General features: G+C 37.7%; 2 protein-coding genes across 8 annotated transcripts in view; one reads left to right on the top strand and one right to left on the bottom strand.

Annotated features, from left to right (window-relative positions):
- ST3GAL6 (ST3 beta-galactoside alpha-2,3-sialyltransferase 6) overlaps positions 1 to 18,920 on the top strand; it is an 83,014-nt gene extending 64,094 nt beyond the window's left edge. Inside the window, exons 12-16 of one of the 7 annotated variants that reach the window (XR_002731564.3) lie at positions 1,160 to 1,228; positions 10,175 to 10,223; positions 14,713 to 16,222; positions 17,183 to 17,275; positions 18,086 to 18,920. The gene's annotated coding sequence lies outside the window, so the exon portion shown is untranslated. Of the gene's footprint in view, positions 1 to 1,159; positions 1,229 to 7,121; positions 7,279 to 10,174; positions 10,224 to 12,102; positions 14,035 to 14,712; positions 17,276 to 18,085 lie in introns of those variants that run through there. The other 6 variants (XR_002731563.3, XR_002731565.3, XR_003309962.2 and 3 more) reach the window with 6 other exon arrangements.
- Positions 1 to 23,961, bottom strand: part of DCBLD2 (discoidin, CUB and LCCL domain containing 2) — a 96,607-nt gene that overhangs the window by 4,443 nt on the left and 68,203 nt on the right. Inside the window, exons 4-15 of the mRNA XM_023211954.2 lie at positions 22,609 to 22,660; positions 19,952 to 20,024; positions 19,522 to 19,655; positions 17,555 to 17,595; positions 16,495 to 16,710; positions 15,076 to 15,200; positions 9,268 to 9,418; positions 8,417 to 8,503; positions 8,148 to 8,273; positions 5,121 to 5,214; positions 1,211 to 1,260; positions 183 to 362 (exon numbers count right to left, since the gene is read on the bottom strand). Of these exons, the coding sequence (XP_023067722.2) occupies positions 183 to 362; positions 1,211 to 1,260; positions 5,121 to 5,214; positions 8,148 to 8,273; positions 8,417 to 8,503; positions 9,268 to 9,418; positions 15,076 to 15,200; positions 16,495 to 16,710; positions 17,555 to 17,595; positions 19,522 to 19,655; positions 19,952 to 20,024; positions 22,609 to 22,660 (1,329 nt within the window). The remainder of the gene's footprint in view (positions 1 to 182; positions 363 to 1,210; positions 1,261 to 5,120; positions 5,215 to 8,147; positions 8,274 to 8,416; positions 8,504 to 9,267; positions 9,419 to 15,075; positions 15,201 to 16,494; positions 16,711 to 17,554; positions 17,596 to 19,521; positions 19,656 to 19,951; positions 20,025 to 22,608; positions 22,661 to 23,961) is intronic.

Raw genomic sequence — 23,961 nt, 5'->3', positions numbered from 1 at the left:
ACATCCAAGACACAGAAATCACTCTCTAAGAGTCACCTTTTAAAAAGTGGTTCTACGTTTAGGAAACAATTAGTTTCTTAAACACGAAAGGGATCGAAGATACTGTAAATCCCAAAGCACTTTATAGCAAGCCTAAGCAGTTTCTCCCTCTGCCTGGTGCCAGAAGGCTGCAACATAGCTACCTGCAGAGTCAGCCTGCAGCACTGTGGTGACTTCTCTTGGACTCAGGTGATTAACTTCGCTGCTGCTATAGCGAACTGGGGTTTCCTCATGGTCCACTGCTTTTGCAGGAAGAAACTGCTTCATTCCTTTCCACCAACCTTCATTGTGACGGTAAGCCAAAGAGATCATTAAATAAAAACCTGTATCTCAAACTGTAATATCAAGAGAGGAATCCTGTTGCGTTTAAGCCATTTCTGTAACAAATATCTCTACAAACTTGCCTTTATAATCAAACTTTTTTTTTTTTTTTTTTTTTGCTGTGATAGACTATTCAGCACCAAGCAGTACATGGTAGAAATCTCTACCAAACACATGCAGGCAAATCACTGTTTGTTAGTATAGTACAGCCGGATAGAGTATTTTAGGGGTGGCTTTAATTATATTTTTCCCAAAAAATATTTTCCGAGATCTACCCTGGGGCACTAGCTGCCCTTTTCTACCCTAGCCACAGCAGTGAACTCTCCTGGCTCCTAAGAGCTGATCGAGTAGTGAGACTGGGAAGTGAGAGACTGGTAGGGGGGCCCCTTTGGTGTCACTTGCAGCAATTCAGAAGATGACAACTCATCATGGGAGACTTCCCAATTCCTCAACTGCTGGACTCCACTTGGTGAATAACCATGGCAGAGGACAAACACACACTGGGTCCTGAAGACCACAGTCTTTTGGTTCTTACTCAGGGTTCACATGTGCCACAGAAAGCCAGTCTCCCTCATGAGAAACAGATACGCAGGAAAAACTATACAAGTTTTTCAGAAGAAAAAGAACAAAGCTTGTTATAAGAAATGTGTACTTTTCACTTCATTACTTATGAACTACAAGATATTTTGCAGAAGAGTAAAAATGGTGAGAACTGAAGAGTAATGCCATTGTTCTAACAGTGTCGGGAGTTCACCTGGGCCTGAGAATGACTCTCTTTTTTCACTACTGCCCCCTGTAGGGGAGGGACATCCCTCTGATGGAAATGAGATGCAAAGACCATGTGAGTTACCTGCCCGGTCCCAGTAAGGTAAGTCATAGGTGCCTTCAGTTTTTTTCTTTCTGGAAAAATACAGAAGTTAGCAAATAGAGTAAATTCACTGGTAAGACATTTATGAAACTACAGAACAAACACCAAAGTTAATAATTAGTCTAGAGTACATTTCTCTGTTTGCTGATCTACCCAAGGGAGTCCTCTATTTCATCTGACTTTCAAAGTTGCTATGCTGAGGTTTATAAATCCTGGACTCTCAGTAAACAACCATCTTTTGCCATAGCTACCTTGTTACCTACCTATTACCCACTCAAAAGGGATAAAAGAAATGTAAAAATGCGAAGTCTGTCGATGAAAAGACTGAATCAAATCAAAGAATCACCTCTGATATGTGAGTTATTATAGGTAAATTATGCTAAGTCTGTTTTGATTTCAAATAAAGATATCAAAAATCAACTGAGTCATAAAATTCACAGATCTAAAAAACCCATCTTCTGATTTTCTATTCTGCATTTTTTTTCTCCAACTTCTTGCTTTTCTTCTACAGTCTTTTTCCCTAGAGAAGTTTAAAGGGTCTCATACCCTTAATTGCATAGATCTGATTCCTCCAACCATCCCAGGATAAGTCAATGCTCCCATTAACAGTGACAAGTGCAGAGGGAAGAGAACATGACTCTCCAGGCCTGGGAGGCACTGAAATTCTCTTGGGGGAAGAGAGAGTCACGTATGCATCAAAGAAGATTCTCCCCAGTCCACCTCTCAGAATTGTAACTTCTCCTCCCCAGGAAAAATTTCCCTCCATTAAGAACTAGTATTTACCGAGTGCCCTTCAGAAAGAAAAACCAAGCAAATGCAGTAACATTTTCTGATTCAAGGGTGTAAATCTAATTCAGATTAGTCTTTGCAAGCTAAGGAGAAAGCAGATACTATTCTAGTCTACAGATGAGGACAAGATGGCTATGCGAACTGCTCAAGCTCACAAATGCGGTTTTCATAAAAAGCCCAAGCCATGTGCTTTTCCTACTAGGAAACACTCTCCAGTATAAGACTATATTTTTGATACTAAATGCATCTTCATTTTAAAGTGTAGCTATACTTACTTCATTATTTCAAAGTGCAGTATAAAATTTGTGGAAAAGATAGTAAGTGTTGAAGATGTTAATGAAAAACTTGAATGGAAAATAAAATATACTGATTAAACACCTTTCTCCCTGAAAATGCTCTAATCATCATATGATTTAGAAACAAAAAAATAAATAAACCATCTTTTCTAAATAGAAGTTAGATGCCCTATATGGCTAGGACAACACATTTAGGGCATGAATATTAGCCATAGGTTGTACTATAAAGGATTTTATATACTTAATCTCAAGTGACAAAGCTTCGGGTTACGTATTCATTACATATAAAGTGCTTAGAATGAGCTCTGGATTCAATAAGCTGCAGCTGTTTTTATTATCATTCTCCTCCTCCCTATTTTCCACAGCACATTAATGGCATCTGCTCCTTTACTCCTTGTCATAAAGCCACTCGTCAGTGATTTCGACTACATTCTTAACAGTAACTTCAATTCTCTAGCTCAGATCTTGTGTACTTAACGCCAGGTGTGTGGTCGAATTGCCTCAGGAGTCTAGATGTCCACAGGATCCTTTCAACTCTATGCCAAACTGACCTCAGGCTCTGCCTGCCTACTGCCCCCTCAACAGCAGCACTCCTCAGTCCTCCCCACTATCCCAAACTGACCTCAGGCTCTGCCTGCCTATAGCCCCCTCAACAGCAGCACTCCTCAGTCCCCCTCACCCCATGCTTTAGTAACAGTGGGTTATACTTTATTTATTATGTGTTCAGAGCAGCAGTGGGTAAGAGCACGATCTCTCAAGCCTGGTCCAAAACTCTATGTTTCTGTGTTGTTTTCAGTATGTGGAATTTCATTCTGGATGCCCTCCTATACACACCACAAATATGGCAGAAACAATACACAGTGTATTACATACACTCTGCTATGTAACAGCCGAGGGACCTTGGGCAAGTTCTTTATGTTGTGTCTCATTTTCTCCTGTAAAATGGGGATTATAGTACCTGCTTCATAGATTGTTTTGAGGATTAAATGAATTAATACACGTATTTAGAATAATTATGTAGAATAGTGTCTAAGATTAGCATTCAATTTTCTATAAAAATTAACTACTGCTGCTGCGGGCCTCATCACTATTATCACTGCTGTTGCTAAGTTCCTTAAATGCATCATGCTCTCTCCTCTTTGGCATTTCCTAAAGCTCTTTCCTTTCCCTACTGTTCTCATACTAATGCACTGTGTCTCTGCTCAGACAGCCTGCTCATGAAGGTGGGATCTGCCAGCTTCCTCCCATGGCATATATTCTATGGCTGGTGTTGCAGTTGGGAGTTTTTTTTTGCATTGCATCTGTTCCTAATCTGTAAGCTTTGGCGTTCATCACTGGAATCCCCAGCACATGGCTCAATACTTGGGACAGGGTAAGAGTCAAGTATTCAAATATTTGTTGAATGGCTGAACACATGAAGTCATTCTCATTCTCCACCAAACCTGTCCCTCCTGCTCTGTTATCTCAACTCATGACTGGTCTAACTGCACAAGCCAGAAACCTCAGATTCCTCCTGTATCACTTCTTCCTTACTAGGCAACTAGTCATGCATCCTGTCAATGCTACTGGGAAACATCTCCTCTTCAACTCTTCTCCCTTTCCAAGAATCAGCGTGTTATGTGCCTGCCCCCTCTAAGCGGTTTCCTAACTCATCTTGCTAAGTCTCTCAGCCTCCCTCCTCTTCAATCTACCTTCAAAACTGCCACCACCTTTGTACGATCATCTGACAATATCACCTCTTTGCTTAACACTCAATGACTTTCCATCTATAGAATAAAATCTAAATTTCTCTCTTCCAGAAAAGCCTTTCCTGCTCCAGGCCCAGACTGCACCTCTATGGTTACATCTTAGGACTCTCCCATGCCAAATGTACATGCGATGACTCACTATTTTGCCTACATTCCGTATCTCTGTGCCTTCACTCAAACAATTCGTTCAGGTTGGGCCATTCTGTACTGCTATGGTCTAAGTATCTGCATCTCTCCAAAATTCGTATGTTGAAATCCTAATCCTCAAAGTGATGGTATTAGAAAGTGGGACTTTGGTAAGTGATTAGGTCATGAAGGCAGAGTCCTCATGAATGGGATTAGTGCCCTTACAGGAGAGGCCTGAGAGAGCCTGTTGATCCCTTCCACCATGTGAGGATCGGGCAAGAAGGCACTGTCGATGAATGAGCCAGAAGGCAGGCCCTCACTGGTCATCGCATCTGCAGTGTTTTGATCTTGGACTTCTCAGCCTCCAGAATTGTGAGAAATCAATTCTATTATTTGTAAGTCATCCAGGTTATGGTATTTTCTTATAGCAGCCCAAACAAAGACATCTACCTTCCTCTACCTAGCCAACTACAATTCCTTTAAGGCAAAGCAAGTCAAACTTGAGGATTCCCCTTTTCTGAAGAAAAAATTTCAGTTAATTCTCATGGTTCTCCTCAGTAAAACATAAATAACTCATCAAACCACATGACATAGTTTCTTGTTAGTCACCCCTGCTAAACACTTCAGAGAAAGGAATTGTGTCTCATTCTTTAAGTAAATGTAACTATCATATGTCAGAAATTGTTCCTATTAGGTACATATCCCAGTGTATAATGCAGAACTTGATACAAAAAAGGTACTTAGTAACTGATTGTGGAACTGAACTTACTTATTTTTAATGGGACTAAAGGAGAAGCATGAAATTTTCATTCTAATAACTACCTGAACTCTTACTCTCAAACAGGTAAACAGTGTATGTAGTTCATATTCTATATTTAGCTTCTACTTCACATTTGGTGGTTTTGGGCTCAGGTGAACTAGTTATGTACTAACCTGTTTCTCCAGTGCCAGGCACACACTAATACGAGAATGAGAGTAGTGAGGACCATGACCAGCACAGGGACAAGAACTGCAGCCAGTGCTACATCTGAAGTTACAAAGACAAAAACAGATAAACAAAAGCCATATTAACACCAAAGGCAGAAATCACTAGGGAAAATTAACCACATCATCTTTCAACATTTTTCTACCTCACAGAAATACCATAAACATTATTTGTCAAGACTGGGCATGTGGTGGTAACTGCAGACTACAGTTTTTGCAGATACACAAATGCTTGTTACACTATTCATTCCATCTGTGTATAGATTTGAAATTTTCCTAAGTTTTTAAATCACTAAAATAAAATTGAAAGACAAATGAAAAATTGGGAAAATATATTTTCTACATATGTGAAGAGTTACTATAAATAATTATTATAATGTAGGGCATTACAAATCAAATCCAAACATTTAAGAGAAACATCAGTAGAGATTAACTAGCAGTACATTAAAAAATACAAGTAACCATTAAATATGTTAGCCTCACTAGTAATCAAAGAAATGTAAGTTAAACAACCAACACAAAAAAAGTTAAAACAAGAACAAAATACTACTTTTGCTAATCAACGTGGCAAATATTTAAAACAGCGAATTGATGAAGAGGCTACTGGGAAACAGGTGTTTTTTAATGGAAATATAAACTGATACTATCTCACTGATTGGCATTTTTGGGCAATATGCACAAAAATCTATTGGCAATGCCATGCCTAGAATTTACTCTCAGAAACTAAAAAAAGATGTATCCTTAAAGATGTTCTCCCTGTTTCTGCATAAGGGTGAAAAACTGGAAATAATCCAAATGCCCAAAAATAAGAAGGAATAAATCATGGTATCCTCCTTACAAGAGAAAATAATCCAGCAATCGAAATGATGTTACATCATAATGGCAAAGCATTCATATATATATGGGAAGGTAACAATGTGGTATTAAGAAAGTCAATTGGAAATGTGTGTGTGAACAGGTCAGAAGCCAGCACATGCTGGAACTGGGAGAGATTTTGGGATAATTTAATCCCCTAATTTCACTCCAGAGATAAGGAATTCTGGGCCCAGATATAGAAAATGATCTGCCTAAGGTCATTTGGGATATTAGTTTCTTCCTTTGTCCCTCAACCCCCTACCTGCCGTGAAGATGACAATAGAAGCACCTGCTGATAATTACTGGGGGCTCAGAGTTGGACACTGCAATGAGTCTAATCTGCAGCATCTTCTTTATTCCTTAAAACAACTGTATTCAAAAGAGAGACAGGCTGAAGATATAGGAGAGGGAGAGGATAATCAGTAAGATCAGGTCCCTGAGAGGTGGATGGAGGCGAACCAGGGCACATGTGATATTATCAGCCTTGTGCAACATAAAGAAGCCCCCTTTTCACTGCAGTGAACAGAGGCTACAGATAGGTTTGTAGGCACCACAAAACGGGAGTTTCACTGGAAGGAAACTCCCTACTTTCTCTGTGAAGTTGGAGCAGTAACTGAGAGTGGGTGAAGATATCTGGGTGAAGGGTTTGAAAATAAGGGGAATATTTAAAATAGCTACAGTTGAGAACAGACAGAAGAGCTACTACAGCCTTTCAGAAGGACAGCCAGCTGGTGCCACCGGCCCCACTGAGGGAGGACCTGGAAACTACAGAGGCACAAATCTGACCATGACATAATCTTTTCCATGAAATCACTCTCAGCCTAGCTGTAAAAATGGAGAAGTGTGTAAACAGAAATAATGACTTAGACTAGAAAGTACTCAGAATACACAACAGTAAATGTGCTTTTTCCGTAAGATTTGTGAGACTAGAGAGGACACTCGAGTTTAGATGGATGCTGTGTGATTTAATCAGAGGCTTTAAAACATCTTCTTAGGTTCAAAAAATAAGTTCATATACTACCATCCCCCCAAAAAAGAGACAGGAGGTCTCTGAGAAGACCAGCTCATTCTTTATTATTCTTTTTGGGCATACAGGGATCCTAATTCCGGAAGGAAATTATTTAAGGACTCTTTTAGCCTTGAGGTTCTAAGATGCAATCAGATTTTAAGATGAGCAACACTTTTCAGTGACTGATCTCCGTTCAGGCATGTGGTCTGGGATTCTGCCTAAGTACATGCCTTCTGACAACTGGTAAGCAGCTAAAAGATGCTGAGATCTCCTGCCTCTGGGAACTCTTGATTCTCTCATTGGGCAAGTCAGAGAAAGTTATCTGAATCCAGGCAAACTTTCAAAAAATGAGAATGACTGAAGTTCTAGGTGGCATAAATTACTCTGAGTGAATTGCTTTCTCTCTCTGCACTTTCCTGAAACCGAGTAATCTGAAACCCTAATACTTAGTCTACTATGACACTGACACTTTTTTGAATTCAACTGAAATTTTGTGTTTCAACAACTAGTAAGACTACTATGTTTTATATACTTTGAGACCTTATTTATCACTGATAACAAAACTTGAAAGTAAATTCTAATAAATTTGTATTTATAATCTTAAAAAATACAATTGCAAACACTTAAAAAGAGACCAGTTTTTTTTTTATGAATATGTTAACTCAGAGTATTTTTTAACAATTAGTTTCCACTAAAATTCTGTTTTTATTTTTCCCTTTTTGCCATCAAGTTCCCTATCCATCAAATAATATATTATCAAGGGAAACATGTTTGTTTCCTGCTATGATTTCAGTTATTTCTAGAAAATACTGTATTTCTAAGCCTGACAGTCAACATGTTTAGCTGTCAGGAAAAATAGATCATAAGAGGAGGCCTGCAACACAGTGGCCTCCTCTCAATATTTAAAGAGCAATTCTACACGGCAGCAGAGACTAGAACTTAGATCAATGCAGTCTTTTCCAATGAAGGAAAATCACTTTTTTTTTTTTTGCTATACTTAAAAATTATAGTTGGAAGAAAAGAAACTGAGGGTTTAAAAATGCCCGTGAAAACTTTAGTTAAAAACAAAACAATACCCTATGTACTAGGCGTTCATTTTCGTGTTTGCATACCTTTGGTTACATCTGGAGTTACGGTAGTATTTTTGATATCAGGACTGGCAGTTGTTTGTTCTGTCTGTGCAGGAAATTCATTGCTACTGCGAGGTTGTAGTGGTTGCGTAAATTTTGGGGCACGACCTTTAAAAAAGTTTTAAAAGCTTTTTTTAATCTGTACCAACTTGATTAACATAAACTTACTTGATAATGCTTTTAATATATTTTTGGAAAGTTGCACAGTAAGTCCAAGGAATATCAAATTCTCCCATTAAAAACAGGCATACCTTTGGCTATTTTTGGAGGGGCTGTAGTGTTTCTGAGGTCATTGCTGTTCCGAGGAGGTGGAGGTTGAGTAAGTTTTGGAGGACGACCTTGAAAAATGGTGTAGAAAAATTTAAACATTTTGTTTTTAAAAATCATAGTTAAAAATAGTAATGTTCAATGTCTTCAATATTTTCTATTTAATTCTGCAGAATAATTTTAACTCTCAGAGAGAAATATATTGGAAGGATAAACATTATACTCTGCAATAAATGCACAAATATGCCAGGATTTCTCAGTTTTTAAATAACTAAATCATCTGAAAATAATCTTAGGAAGGAGAATAATGGGGTGGAAAGTGATGGTGAATGCTAAAGCTATAAAGGAGTCATCCACTTTATTCAATTCATTTAATAATTATTTATGGAGGGTCAACGATGTGTCAGGCACTGTGGTAGCCTTTGGGGGGACAACAGTAAACGGCATATTAAAATGTGTAATATTGAGATAAATTATTCTTGCTTTAAATGTATTGTTACAATCTTTCATGCTTATGTTAAACAAATATTATAGTACATGAGACCTGATTTAAAATTATTACGATTGAGACTAAATTTGGAAAGTGATCTCATTTACATTATCTCATGAATTATGCTATTTCTTCTTCCACTTATAATTTTGGAAACCATTCTGATAAGTAACTTTTTAATATGGTAACCATTTATTTTTTTAAAATCCCTTTAAGAAGATATTGTAATTAGAGTTTAACCAGAAAAACACTCACATTATTAATTATTCTCTCTGAGAACAGCAAAGTCATTTTAAATTGGCAATCCAGTAAAAGTAACGTATCTTAAACACACCATCTCTTTACCTTTCGGAATAAACTGACATCCGAGCAGCTCCATTTTCATGGCAATTTTCTGCTGCCATTGGGTAGGATTCACTCTAATAAAACGTGCAATAATTGGTGGCAAAAAGTTATTACGCACATCCTGGTGATAATCTTTGTTTCCTTGAAATACCTTTAAAAAAAGCAACAAAAAAATTGGTACTTTAAATCAACAGCGGTTAGGGCTAAATTTCTCCACGTAAACATGTTTTTGTTCTTTGCTCTAGGCCTTAAATTACATCTGTAAAGTATGACAATAAAGATTAATTTTTAAGAAAATAATCACAATTTGGAAAACTATTAAGATGCTGCACATTTTTATCAAAAGTTTATAAAGGAAAATAATATAGAAAAGGTTTTTTTTTTTTTTTTTTTGAGACGGAGTCTTGCTGTGTCTCCTGGGCTGGAGTGCAGTGGCCGGATCTCAGCTCACTGCAAGCTCCGCCTCCCGGGTTCACGCCATTCTCCTGCCTCAGCCTCCGGAGTAGCTGGGACCATAGGCGCCCGCCACCTCGCCCGGCTAGTTTTTTGTATTTTTAGTAGAGACGGGGTTTCACCGTGTTAGCCAGGATGGTCTCGATCTCCTGACCTCATGATCCGCCCGTCTCGGCCTCCCAAAGTGCTGGGATTACAGGCTTGAGCCACTGCGCCCAGCCTAGAAATGATTTTAAGATGATTTAAGAACTTAACAACAGGGCTAACTTGGCATTTGGGTAAAAGGTTTCAAATCCAGTGAGACAATTTATCCTATAATAAATTAGTAACTCTAGTCGTGTGGAATTAGCAACTATTTAAATATATTAATTTTTAAAGTAAAACAAAATTGATCATGCCAGGTCTTAGGGGAAATATTTTGCTTGTGTACTTTTCATAATTTTTCTCTCAACAGGTTGAAAAGGTGAACATATAAGGAACATATACTAACAAACATATAACAGGTACATACCTCCACCTACTGGATAAACTGCATAAAGACAGCTCTGCTATTACAATCCTGGTTTTCGTTCCATGCTGCTATTTAAACTAGAAGTGACTTTGAAATGCTATTTTATGCTTAAATTATTAATTTTTTTAGAGATAGTCTTGCTCTGTCATCCAAGGAATGCATTGGCAGGATCATAGTGCAATACAGCCTAGAACTCGTGGGCTCAAACGATCCTCCCACCTCAGCCTTCTGAGTAGCTAGGACTACACCGGCATATGCCAACATGTGTGGCAATATTTATTTATTTATTTATTTATTTATTTATTCATTCATTCATTCATTCATTCAGAGATGAGGTCTCGCTTTGTTGCCCAGGCTACAGTGCAGTGGCACGATCTTGGCTCACTGCAACCTCTTCCTCCCAAGTTCAAGCAACTCTCCTGCCTCAGTCTCCTGAGTAGCTGGGGTTACAGGTGTGCACCAACATGCCCAGCTAATTTTTGTATTTTTAGTAGAGACAGGGTTTCACCATGTTGACCTCAAGGGATCCACCTGCCTCAGCCTCCCAAAGTGCTGGGATTACAGGAGTGAGCCACTGCACCTGGTGACCTTTTATTTTTGTAGAAAGGGGTCTTGCTATGCTGTTCAGGCTGGTCTCAAACTCCTGCCCTCAAGCAATACTCACGCCTAGACCTCCCCCAAAGTGCTGGAATTACAGGTGTGAGCTACCACGCTTGACCTGTGACTAATTTAATGATTGTAACTAAATAGCAACAAATGCATTATAAAAATAATCCCTAGGTAAAAATATGAGTTTAGGTGAGTCTCATTCTACTTCAAGCAAATCATGATAGTATCTTATAATGGACCAGCACTTAATTATTTATAAAACATTTCAATGCAACTAATTCAGACAACCCTATGAAATAGGAGGGCACAGGAATCCGTAAGTAGATTGCACATCTAGTCAATGACAGGGCAGCAACTTGACTCTGGGTCTTCTGACTTAAGTGTAGCCTCCAATAAGCTAAAAAGAGCTCTGTTTGTTCTCTTGGTCAGATCAACTAGGTAGTTTCTAAAGACCATTAATTAATAAGTCTAATTAATAATTAATAAATATATTGCCTAAAATCAAAGTGATTTTTTTTTTAATCAGCTAAGGTGAGATGAAGTAAATGTTTAACTTCTCAATCGAGTTATTTCCAAGTATTGTGGCTCTATCTCTTCTTGGCTAATTCACTTGGCATTAGACTATACATCTTGAAAAATGTGTTAATATCCTTCATTTCCTAAAAAGTTTGTTTTGCAGTTACAATAGCTTCCATGCTAGTGAGCTCCCGTGATTTCCTCAGATATTACTCTGAAATAAAATGAAAGGTCATTATTTTCATTCTTACTATATTGGTGGAACAGGGGTGATAACAAATCATTACTGTAACACATAAAACCTATCTTTAAGATCTTCCCCTATATTGCTGTCTCGGTTTTATAAAAACTGAGTAAAAAAGATTTGCTATCGTCAACCTATGAGCATTTACTGAGAATCTGCATGTACAGGGAAGTATGTGAGGTGTCATGAAGAGAAAATGGATATGGATGCTACAGTTCCCACCCTCAAGAAACGGAAATTTTATTGATTACTACACATAAATATGGTATAATGTTAGAAAGTGACATATTATGAAAACAAATTGTATATATACTAATCCCATTTTCTGAAAACAAAACCAAATGCAGTCTCTCTGTGCTCATGCACATGTGCAGGCTCAGAAAAGGGTAAAATGAATACACCAATTACCCTTGAGTTGAAGGTGATGAGGGAGCAAATGGACTTAGATGAGCGGGAAAAGTCTGTTAATTCATACAATCCAATGTGAGGACTTGCATTTCAGACCGTGAGAGTAACGGACTAGACTTATTGTTCCGCCCTAAACATACCTGAGAAACTGGATAATATATATGAAACAATGGTTCTCAGACTGTGGACAACAGGCTGCCTCGGGCAATCATGACTGAGAGAAGGGAAACAAATAAGGTGAGGCCTGCTATTTATTGTCCCAGTACTGTCTATAGAGAGTCTCCAGGCCACAATGCAGGGAGAGAGATCCCTAACAGAGCCTGACGTTCTCACTGAGTTGCGGAGACAGAGCTGAGAGTGGGAGGCCAACAAGGTAGCTAGAATTTGTAGGCAGAGATTAGGAGAGAAGAGAACTATAAAGATAGAGTGTGTGTGTGAGAGAGAGGCACTTCTAGGATGTATAAGGAGTTTTCCCTTAAATCTTCAGCTGCGTGTAAAGAAATGAGCTATGGCCAGTAAAAGAAACACTGGAAGAAGTCAGCAGGACAAGTCTCAGAGCTCCCTAGGTCTGGGAATTCCTTACACTGCCAACAGGTAGAACAGAGAAACCTCATAATACATGGGACACTGCAGTGAGTACTTAGAACAGTATTGTCTCAGTGGTGGAGAAAAGTGAGAAAACTAAAGGCTGTCCAGGTCCTGCCTAATGAAGTTGAAAAGCAAGCCTTGAAAAGATCACATTGTTTCCAGTAGCTTAATTACATCCCAGAATAAAGCTCAAAAATATTTAAGGGAGTAATAACAACAAAAAACCCCAGTACCAAACAATGTAACACAATGTCTGGCATCCAATAAAAAAAAATTCAGGCAGGTAAAATATGATCCATAATATCAATCAATATAAAAAGACCCATATATGACATACGATAACATTAGCAGATGAGGATATTAAAAGAGCTATTATATATGCTCCATGTTCCAGAGATAGAGAAAAGCATAGACACATTGGAGACATCTTAAAACCCCCAAACTGAACATCTAGAGGTGAAAACTACCGTATCAGAGATAAAAATACATTGGATGGGATTAACAGATTAGACAATTCAGAAGAATAGATTAGTGAACTTGAAGACAAAACAGAAAACTTTCAAACTAAAACACAAAGAGAAAAAGACTGAAAAAAATAAAGAACGGAGCATTGCTGAATGGTGAGATACCTTTAAGGGTCATACTATTCATAAAATTAGAATTGGGGAAGGGAAATATTTGAAAAAAAAAAGAACTACAAATTTCTAAATTTGATGCAAATCATAACCTACATATCCAAAAAGCTCAAAGAACCCCAAGCAAAAAAAAAAAAAAAAAAAAAGGAAGAAAAATATTACAAAGCCACATCAATGAAACTGCTTAAAACAAATGATGAAAAGAAAACCTTAAAAGGAGCCACAGAAAAAAAGATGTATCACATATTGAGGAACAGAGATAATAGCAGAATTCTTGTCAAAAACAATGCAAGCCAGCAAACAGCAGACAACGTATTTCAATTATTGAAAGGAAAAAACAAAAACAAAAAAACCACTGGCCAACCCAGATTTCTACACTTAGAGAAATTACCTTTCAAAAATGAATGCAACAAAGAATCTTTTTCAGAAATATCATTTAATGTTGTTAGAAGTTTTTATAGTATAAGCCTGAACAATTCTTAAAATTCCAAAAATTTAGCTATATTCCACAAGCACAATAAATGTGATACAAATAAATATGGACATGGTAGGAATAAAGAGCAGTCAAGTTCAGGGGCATGAAGTAGAAGATATGTATGCAGATGGTATTGTTATTGTAACAGGGAGAGGCTCACCAAAGATGAAGTTCATGTGACGCCAAGGAGAAGAAAAGAAAGAGGCCTTGAATAAAAGCAAAGAGTTAAGATGCGTATGAAAGATAATGAGCCCCTGGAGGTTTTTAAACAGAGAGATGAGAAAAGTAGTAATGGAAGACTTTTTAGCAAATCATACATGATAAAAAATAAAAATATATCATCAAAATCAAACTCAGGAAAGTTTGAAAAAATGTCATCGTTTCAGGTTTTTATTTCCACTTTGAGACAGAGTCTCCCTCTGTCACCCAGACTGGATTGCAATGGAGTCTGCAGCCTCAACCTCGTGGGTTCAGGTGATTCTCCCACCTCAGCCTCCCAAGAAGCTGGGATTACAGGCATGCGCCACCATGCCTGGCTAATTCCCTGTGTTTTTAGTGGAGACAGGGTGTTGCCACGTTGCCCAGGCTGGTCTCAAACTCCTGAGCTCAAGCAATCCCAAAGTGCTGGGATTACAGGAGTGAGCCATCATGCCCAGCCCCATAGTTTCGGTACTGATGGGAGACATCTATCTTCCTTAGGCACGAGGACTCCTCCATTTAAAGATCAAAGAATATACATCTGAATAAGATCCATCTGTGCCTGCTCCCCACCCCTTATCATTTCCTCTGGCTCATTCCAGCATCTTCATAATTTGTTGCTAACTAAAACAAAGATTCCATAATTATAATTAGATGCTAGAGCAATTCTTAATGTAAGAAAAAACAGAAGTTTCCCAGATGAAAGTTGGTGAGATGATCTTCAGATGAATTTTCAAGTCTATAATATCCCATAATTTAATGCATATTGGTTTTCAGCTTTATTCTTTTTTTTACCTCTTGCCTACAGAGTAGAAATCTGGGAACAAAGGCTCTCCATCATCCGGTGAATTGTAAAAAGCTTCATAAAAATAAGAAATTATGAGGTCCCTTTTAGATTTTCTTAATAAAGTGTCTGAACAATTCAATTAAAAATGCAGTGACAAAAATCAGAAAAGTACTCACCGTTACAATCACCAAAAGGAACCTAGAACCACTGAGAATTTTCTGAAGTCAGAAGAGTAAGGCCAATAACACTACCTAAAATAACCGCAAGAGGGTAGTGTAAGATGTTCTTAACTTCTACATCTCTTTTATACAGGAGAGCTCTGTGACTTTTGGCAACCGCCCATTTTAAAAATGTTTTCTAAAAATACCTTGGTAATCATTTTACCTTATCTTGCTCCACACCAGGCTCTCTGTACACAGTCCATTTCTGCCCATCATCACTGTACAGGATTCTGTAGGCAGACACATAGTAATTGTGTTCCACCATGGTGGATCCAGTGGTTATAATGCCTGGGGAATGAAGAGTTGCTTTCATTAATGCACATGGTCTGATTCTCTAAGTTTGTTCAGCATCAAAGTATAAACACTTGAAATGCACAGCTCAAACATTTCTAATTATGGCTCATTTCCATATCCAAGTGCACGTTTTCATCATAACAATTACTAAATCCTTGGCCTTATTCCCTTGGAGAGATAGGAAGAATTATGGGTGTGCATTAAGTAAAGAACTGTTCTATTTTGGTGTCTTGTGTTTATAATGTCGTAAAATAGATTGTGACTACTGGGTAAGATGATTCCTGGGAATGAACAGATTAAAGATGATTATTGGCATTATTTACAGTACCAAAACAAAATAAATATTTTAACAAAATTAAACCAATCCCAACCAATTATTCTGACCATTTGCTAAGTTCCCCTAAATTAAATTTATACTCTGCACATGTGGAAAATTGATGATCTCATCATTTAAAATGGACTCCTTTAACAAATTTTTCTTAATGACTGTAAGAGATTGTTATTTTAGATGTCTCAAGACCACTTTACTGAAACACTACCTTAAAAAAGAGTGTCAGTACAATGGAAACAAAAAGCCATTACGAATTAAATACCGTGATGGTTAATACTGAGTGTCAACTTGATTGAAGGATGAAAAGTATTGTTCCCGGGTATGTCTGTGAGGGTGTTGCTAGGGGAGATTAACATTTGAGTCAGTCGACTGGGAAAGGCAAACCCACCCTCAATCTGGGTCAGCACCATTTAATCAGCATCAGCACCGCCAGAATAAAAACAGGCAGAAGAACGTGAAAAGACTAAACTGGCTTAAGTCTCCCAGTTTACATCTTTCTCCCATGCTGGATGCTTCCTGCCCTTGAACATCACCCTCCCAAGTTCTCAGCTTTGGGACTTTTGGACCTTTGACTATAGAATGAAAGCTGCACTGTTGGCTTCCCTATGAGGTTTTGGGACTCCGAATGGCTTCCTTGCTTCTCAGCTTGCAGATGGCCTACTGTGGGACTTTACTTGGTGATCATGTGAGTCAATACACCTTAATGAACTCCCTTTTATATATACATCTGTCCTATCTGTTGTGTCCCTTTAGAGAACCCTGACCAACACAAATAACTCCTTTTCTCTGCCACGTTTCATTAAATGTGTCTCCAGTAATATTAACATCAGTGAAGAACACATAAAACCATATAATTAAAATTTTAATGCCTTAATTTTCTCTGAAAATCTTAGATGTTACCAGTTTTTCAAATAAAATAAGTGTTACAAATTGCTCTAGAAAATTTTATCTCTTAACCTGTTATTTTCTTCTCCTTATTCAAATCTATTTGTAACCACTGGTATTCATCAGTGGCAAAAGCAGCCCAAGGCGGTCCAGGTTTTTTCAGCCTGGCTTTTTCGGGTTTCCAACTGTTCTCTTGCCCCGTGTGGTCAGTCCACTCCAGCACAGATGATGCTGTTATTTGAGGATCCGCGATCACACCAGACTCCATCCCCAGTGTTCCATAACAACCTGAAACAAAGAAAAGACTAAATTTGGTTTCCAGGTATAATTTCAAAATGCATGTAGACCTGCTCACTGAAAACTTTCTATTCCATCTTTAATTAACATACACTATGCTGATAATACACTGTAACAGAGAAATTTCAAAACTAGGCAAGTGTTTCTTGGGCATATGTCTTTGTGTATCATTAGGAAACCTATAAACATGCTCATTTACAAGTATGACTGTTAATTTAATGGAGATACATTATCTTCTCCCTGGGACACTCTTCCCAAATAACTGAGTAACTCACTCCTTTACCTCCTTCAGGTTTTTGGCCTATGTTACATTCTCCCGGAGGCCTTCCCTGGGAGGAAGGCCCTTCCCAACTTCGGTCCAGTTCTACTTCTTTATTTTCCTACATCTTTATCATATTGTAAACAGTATATTATTTATAAACAATAATTTATTCATTGCTTATCATCAATCTCTCACTACTAGAATGTAATCTCCAGGACGGCAGGATCTTGTTCACTTTAATGCTGCTCTATCACTCGAACCAGAGCAATGCCTGGCACATAAAGAAGGTGCTCAGTAAATATTTTCTGTTGAACGAATTGATTACTTCTTCAGACAAGTTCAAAAGTCATCTTTCTTAAGGAACCTTCCTTGCTTACATGACCGTTTCTCTATAAATATAAAACTTCCAATTTTTTCTATTCATTATATTATTAGATAACTATCTTACCTTATGGTGTTATTATGACAACTAAGTGAGAAAGTACAATAAATCAGCAATTGACACAGTGCCTGACAGTGTTCAAAAATATTAATTATATAAATAAAAAATTATAAAGGCCATAAAAGGCTTACCACTTGTCTTAAATGTAAAAAGACTTGTAGATAAGTGTCCCCTGAAAGAGAGAAGAGGTTTTTTTTGGTGATACTCACATAACACATGATTGCCGCATATTTAGTGAAACATTTTCTCTTGATTTGGTTCTCCCCACCCAACAAAAGAACCAAGAAGACTGTATGGCTAAAAATTAGACAACTAATATTGTTCCTAGGGAAAAAGTCTTATTTCTAAGTAGGATAACTTCTGAAATCAGCATAAACAACTTTCTCTACCAGTATCTAGCACCCAGTTTCACATGTGATTGTGCAAATGTTCTCTATGTAATCTTTAATATGTACTTCTTTTTCAAAATTTATTTACTTATTGTTTACTGTCAATCTCTCACTACTTTATTTCATGAAATAAATGGATTCTTAACACTTTTCTGTGGCAAATGCTACACTAAAAGGTCTAATTCTCAGAGAATGAGGCTCAAGTTTTTTGGGATAAATGTAAGAAAAGTTGGGTACTAATAGATTTCTTTTCTTTTTTTTTTTTTTTTAAAGAAGAAATCAATATCTCATGGAAGAAGTCTCAGTGTACACTCCTGCCTTTAGTCCAACATGCAAACCATTACAAGAGGATGCAATTTTTCCCTGTTTTCTTTTTTAAAGCCTGAAAGACAGAATTCACACACACTAAATCTTTCTAACGGTATAACATGGTAAAGGAATGAAAGGGTCTGCACAAAATAATCTAGAAAAAAAAAAAGGGAAGGTAGTTGAGTCTATACCAGGGATGGGCAAATGACTGCCCATGCATGGCCTGTTTTGTATGAGCAGTGAGCTAAGAATAGAATAGTTAAAGAGCTGTAAATAAAACAAAAAAAGAATACGATGCAGAGACATGTGGCCTGTAAAGCCTAAAATATTTATTAGCTGGATTTTTACAGAACAAGTTTGCTGAATCCTGTTGTATAGCAATCTGGATATGGATGATACTCGAGTCTTCTGAATGAAAATTGGCCTAGGATCTCTGAAGAAAAGCTGGTTTCAATTAGGCTTAATGTTATCTGAAAGACTGAGCATATCTAAGAGACAAGATTTATAAAAACAGATTGCTAACACTGCATTTCTATTTAATGTTTCAACTTGTCCTGCTTTTGATGCCTACTCTATGTTTTGTAAAACAGTAGAACACTATAGATACCATGAAAATACATCCTTAAAATATTCTCTTAGAATGAAAGGAAGATTCACAATAATGCGTATGATGTAATACTTTATGTCAAATTTAAATTTATATTTAAAGTATTTCGATTATCTTGAATCCCCATGTGCTATAAGGAACACAGTAGTTAAGCCTTTCAATCTGTAAAATAAATAACGATCTCGCAACAAACTTCTAGACTCGTATGTAGACTTTAACACTTAGAAAAGACAGAAGAAACACATTACTCTTCCAAATGCCTACATTTTTGAAGAATAAGCTAAGGTAGTACAACATCGCCTATACTCTTCAAAATATGCAGACACTGGCCGGGCATGGCGGGTCACGCCTGTAATCCCAGCACTTTGGGTGGCCGAGGCGGGTGGACCATGAAGTCAGGAGTTCGAGACCAGCCTGGCTAACATGGTGAAACCCCGTCTCTACTAAAAATACGAAAGTTATTTTGTACAGGCATGGTGGCACACACCTGTAATCCCAGTTACTTAGGAGGCTGAGGAAGGAGAATTGCTTGAAACCAGAAGGCAGAGATTGCAGTGAGCCGAGATCACGCCACTGCACTCTAGCCTGGGCAACAAGAGCGAAACTGTCTTAAAACAAAACAAAACAAAAAATAAGACACTGAGCACGCCAATGTGAGTGCTTACTGCCTAAACGTTCTTTCATGAACACCATTAACAGTGATATTGCTGAGATCTAGCTAGTTCTTAGCCCACTGCTACCCAGAATGCTAATTATAGATAGCATATATTTTTTAAATTGCATATATACTTACACCACAGATGTGACGTTGTTAGCCAAAGAACTTTCATAATATGGGATACCTTTACTAATTACAACACTGATTTGGCCACCCAACGTGTTTGACACTACTCCTGCATGCACACCAGCCATGCACAATGGCGAGGACTTAAGGAAGGGAAAAAGAAAAGATTCGTTTTTAATTTTCTCTTAATAATTCATAAACAAGACACTCTACTTCCTCGAGAAATCAGTTAATCTAGGCAGTTTCTTCATAAACATAGATTATTGATACTGGAACACAATAGTTTTAGCAGAAAAAAAAGAATAAAACGCATATTACTAAAAAATGTTTTAAAAAAGTAAAAGGTAAGGATATATAATTAACACACCTCTAACTACTCTGGAGTTCTAAAAAAATAAAGTTATATCACAATTTTCAAATAAGTTTATATCCAGCTTACATCTCTATATCCATGAGGAATTGTTCCAGATATCTCAGCAAAAGGAAGCAGACAACCAGCTGGGCAGTACTTACTGAGAAATGAAAACAAGCAAAAGGTTACATAATGCTGCATTTTACAGGGAAAAAAGCAACCCCCAAAAATATCACAGACACATTTTTCAGTTCAAGGTGAATACCATAATTTCACTACCCTGAACGACTCACCAGTTCTTATTTTTGACACGGAGTTTCACTCCTGTCGCCCAAGCTGGAGTGCAATGGCACCTTCTTGGCTCACTGCAACCTCCGCCTCCTGGGTCTCAGAGATTTTCCTGCTTCAGCCTTCTGAGTAGCTGGGATTACAGGTGTGTACTACTACCCCCGGCTAATTTTTGTATTTTTAGTAGAGATGGGGTTTCACCATGTTGGCCAGGCTGGTCTCAAACTCCTGACGTCAGGTGATCCGCCCATCTCAGCCTCCCAAAGTGCTGGGATTTCAGGCGTGAATGACCGTGTCTGGCCAGGACCACCAGTTCTAAAAAGCCCTTTCACACGTTCTTCCATCCATACATATATAATGTGTCTTTACTCACACATTTGCCACATTTTTTTTCTTATTACATACTGCCTTGATTATTTTATTTCATAATGAATGGTAGACATGTTTCTACTATAAGACCTATTCATCAAATTTAAGAGCTACATGATATTCTATTCTGTGGATATGCCATAATATGTTTTCCCAACCCTCTATTGATGCAATTTAAGCTGTATTAAAAGAGGTACATTCACTCACGCTGCTACCCATCCACCCAACACATTTATTTGAATGTCTATTATGCTGTCTGTTGAGTGTAGGGCAGTAGAAGGTACCGGGTTTACAAAAGTCAAACAAATATTGCCCCTGTCCTCACTGAGTTTATATTCCAGTGGCAGAAGACATTAAACCAATACTTACACAAAGAATTGATTTTGATTCTGCTATGACGAAAAGTCACGCTGAAATAACCAGAAGAAATCTAACTTAATACAAGTAACAAAATAATTCAGTAAACTGAATGAATTGCCAGGTAGCACCCTAAGTGCTTTAGGTAATCCATATAAGACCCCTATGGAGGAGATGCTAGTGTTGTCCTCATTTTAGGGAACTGGGAAATTAAGGAACTGTATGCCCATTCACACAGCTAGCAGGTAGCAAATGGGTTCTGGAGTCTGTGCTCTGACGCAGGACTCTCTACCACCCCCAGTCAGGGAATGGGGGTGGCAGAGTGGGTCTCTTAGAAACTGAAGCCTCAGCAGTGAGTTAAGGGATGTCACTAGAACAAGTGGTGGGAAATGCACACTTGTCAGAGGGAAGAGAACAGCATGAGGCAGGACGGCCTGGGGCGTGTCTGGAAGTGAGGACAGCAGTGCAAGTAGGTGGCAGAGAGCAAAACTAACGTTAGTCAGAGAGAAGACTGGACAGATGGGCAGGTAATGCAGGAGCTTTGTGGGCTATGGTGAGGAGTCTGGAATATATTTCTAAGTAAAAATAGGAAGTCAGTAAAGGATTTTGGCAGCTTACATACATAATCTGATTAGTATTTTTAAAAAAGATGATTCTGGCTCCTGAGAAGAAAAGAGATAGCAAGGAATCATGAGTGGAGGCTGGACGCCATTAGGTGATAGTACAGCAGCCCCAGAGAGGGACAATGGGAGCTCGGATTTGTGGCGGATCATGGAGCTGGAGAGTGGCGGGAGTGCAGCTCACCCTCTGCCAGAGCTGTCTACCATACACTGATGCCAGGGTGACCCCAGCTAACCAGGGTCCCCCTCAAATGCTGAAGAGGGCACCCTTCCCACCCAGAACCATTCTTGAAGACAAAATTAAGGTTCTTGGGGGAAGTGGTAGTAAGTTCGGAGGAAGTTAGTAAGATGGCTCTTGAAAGATGAGAATGATCTGCCAAGCAGAGAGGAGGCAAGTGTTTTCTGGTAAAAGCTCTGTGAGCTCAGAGCAGTGTAAATAACTCAGAGTCATTTCAATGACTGGAAAGATGGTCTGGAAAAATGGCCTGAGATGAGACTGGAAAAATGGCCTGAGGACTACTTGTGAAAGACCCAGAAGACCAGGTTAAGGAAACTGGGACAACTGTTTTTTCTCATAACAAGTAGTTTCTCAAGATTTTTAAGCAGGGAAACGATCAGATATGTATTTGGAAAACAACTGGGCAGCAGTGCGAATGGCAGCCAGCAAACAGAAATAGGAACTCGATTAGAGGCATAAAGGCATAAAGAAGAAAAATAGTAGAAATCGTACTTGAGTAACAACACCGGAGAATTCTAAACAGCCAAAACCATGCTCTTTCAATTTTTTGAAAAAAGATAAATACCTTTTCAACTTTTATTAGCAGTTTTGCCAGATTTTGAAAAGCAACTAGTTCTACTTTCAAAGCATATTAAAATGATACTTTCATTTTGCAGATCTAAATGCTACAATAAAAGCAAAATGTAAACATGCAACTAAATGGTTTTATGCTTTAAATAAGCTTTAAATAAGCTCTAATTTATTGAAGTCTCGGAACAATGATACGTATCACACAATATATATTAACCCTAAGAGTATACAGAATGAAAATAAAGACGTGAATGAAGAGTAACATTTAAGCAAAAAAAAAGAAGTCACAAATATGATCATACCTGAACTCAGGTTCCAAAAAATTGGATGCAGTGTCCAAACAAGTAATTAGATCTAGAAAAACAAAAATAAAAAACTGATTGCATTAATATACAGGATTACCTTGCTGAAACTCCAAGTGTTTCAGAATTCCAAACTGTACTGCTCTAATTTTTTTTTTAATTTTTCTTTTTTTCTTTTTCTTTCTTTCTTTATTATTATTATTATACTTTAAGTTCTAGGGTACATGTGCATAACGTGCAGGTTTGTTACAACATGGCACAAGAATACATATGCTCTAATTTTCAAAAATCTCAATGGCACTGTCAAGGGGGTCCTAAAAACTTTACCAATTTTTGTTAATCACAATTTCTTTCTGATATTAAGTTTCTTGATTTTTGGAGCAATGTCTCTTCAATACTGTTTACTACATCACCTCAGGAAGTCACATACCATATACACATATATATGTATATGTGATTTCTATATATATATATATTTAGAACATGCATAGATAAGTAAAATTTATAGCTTTAAAGTGGTTTCTGTAAAATACAGCTACACACACACATACAAATATTTCTCGGTTATTATATAACTAAAAATGATCCTCTGCTGTTTGCACACAAGGAAAACAATGACAAAGAAAATGAGTTAATTTTATAGCTGTAACTATTAATAACTGCTAATTAAAATCTGGTCCAGAGACAGGACTGGTGCATCAGCATCTTCTGGAAATTTAGTAGAAATTCAAATTCTTGAACTCCATCCAGACTTACAGAATCTCTGGAGGTGGGGCCCAAAAATCTGTTTTAACAAGTCCTCTCGGTAATTTCTTAAGCACAGTGAAGTTGGAGTAGCATTGCTCTAAAGAAACAAAACTTCTTAAATTTAACATTTTCTGCCTAGAAATCAATACATCTGAGCAAGAGCTAATCTGCCTCTAATTAAGACCAAGACCAAGTTCATAGGCTATGTAAAAAGTGGTTTTGGTTAAAAAAAAAACCAAAAAACAAAACAAAAAACCCCACCATTTCAATGGCTTCCTTCTGCTCTTAGGATAGAGAGCAAAGCCTTCAACACAGTGTACACAGTCTTCAAGTGCTGGCCTTGTGAAGCTGTCCCTCACCTTCACAAGTCAAATTCCTTTAGCACATAGTAGGCACTTTAAGTTTTGTTTAATAAACGGATGACTATTTTGTATTGTCAAAGGTAACATGTGTTATGTTAATACGTAAGCCTGACTTGTTGATGTAATTATAGAGTTATAAGCAAAATCGCTCTATAAAAGCCTAGTCCCCACACAGAGCCTGAGACTGTCCCCACCTTTGTATTTCCGGTAGCAATAGCAGCATATGGTATACAGGAGGCTTATT

Source organism: Piliocolobus tephrosceles, chromosome 2, assembly GCF_002776525.5.
Source record: "Piliocolobus tephrosceles isolate RC106 chromosome 2, ASM277652v3, whole genome shotgun sequence".
NCBI lineage: Eukaryota > Metazoa > Chordata > Mammalia > Primates > Cercopithecidae > Piliocolobus > Piliocolobus tephrosceles.
This window is presented reverse-complemented; position numbering and strand designations above follow the sequence as displayed.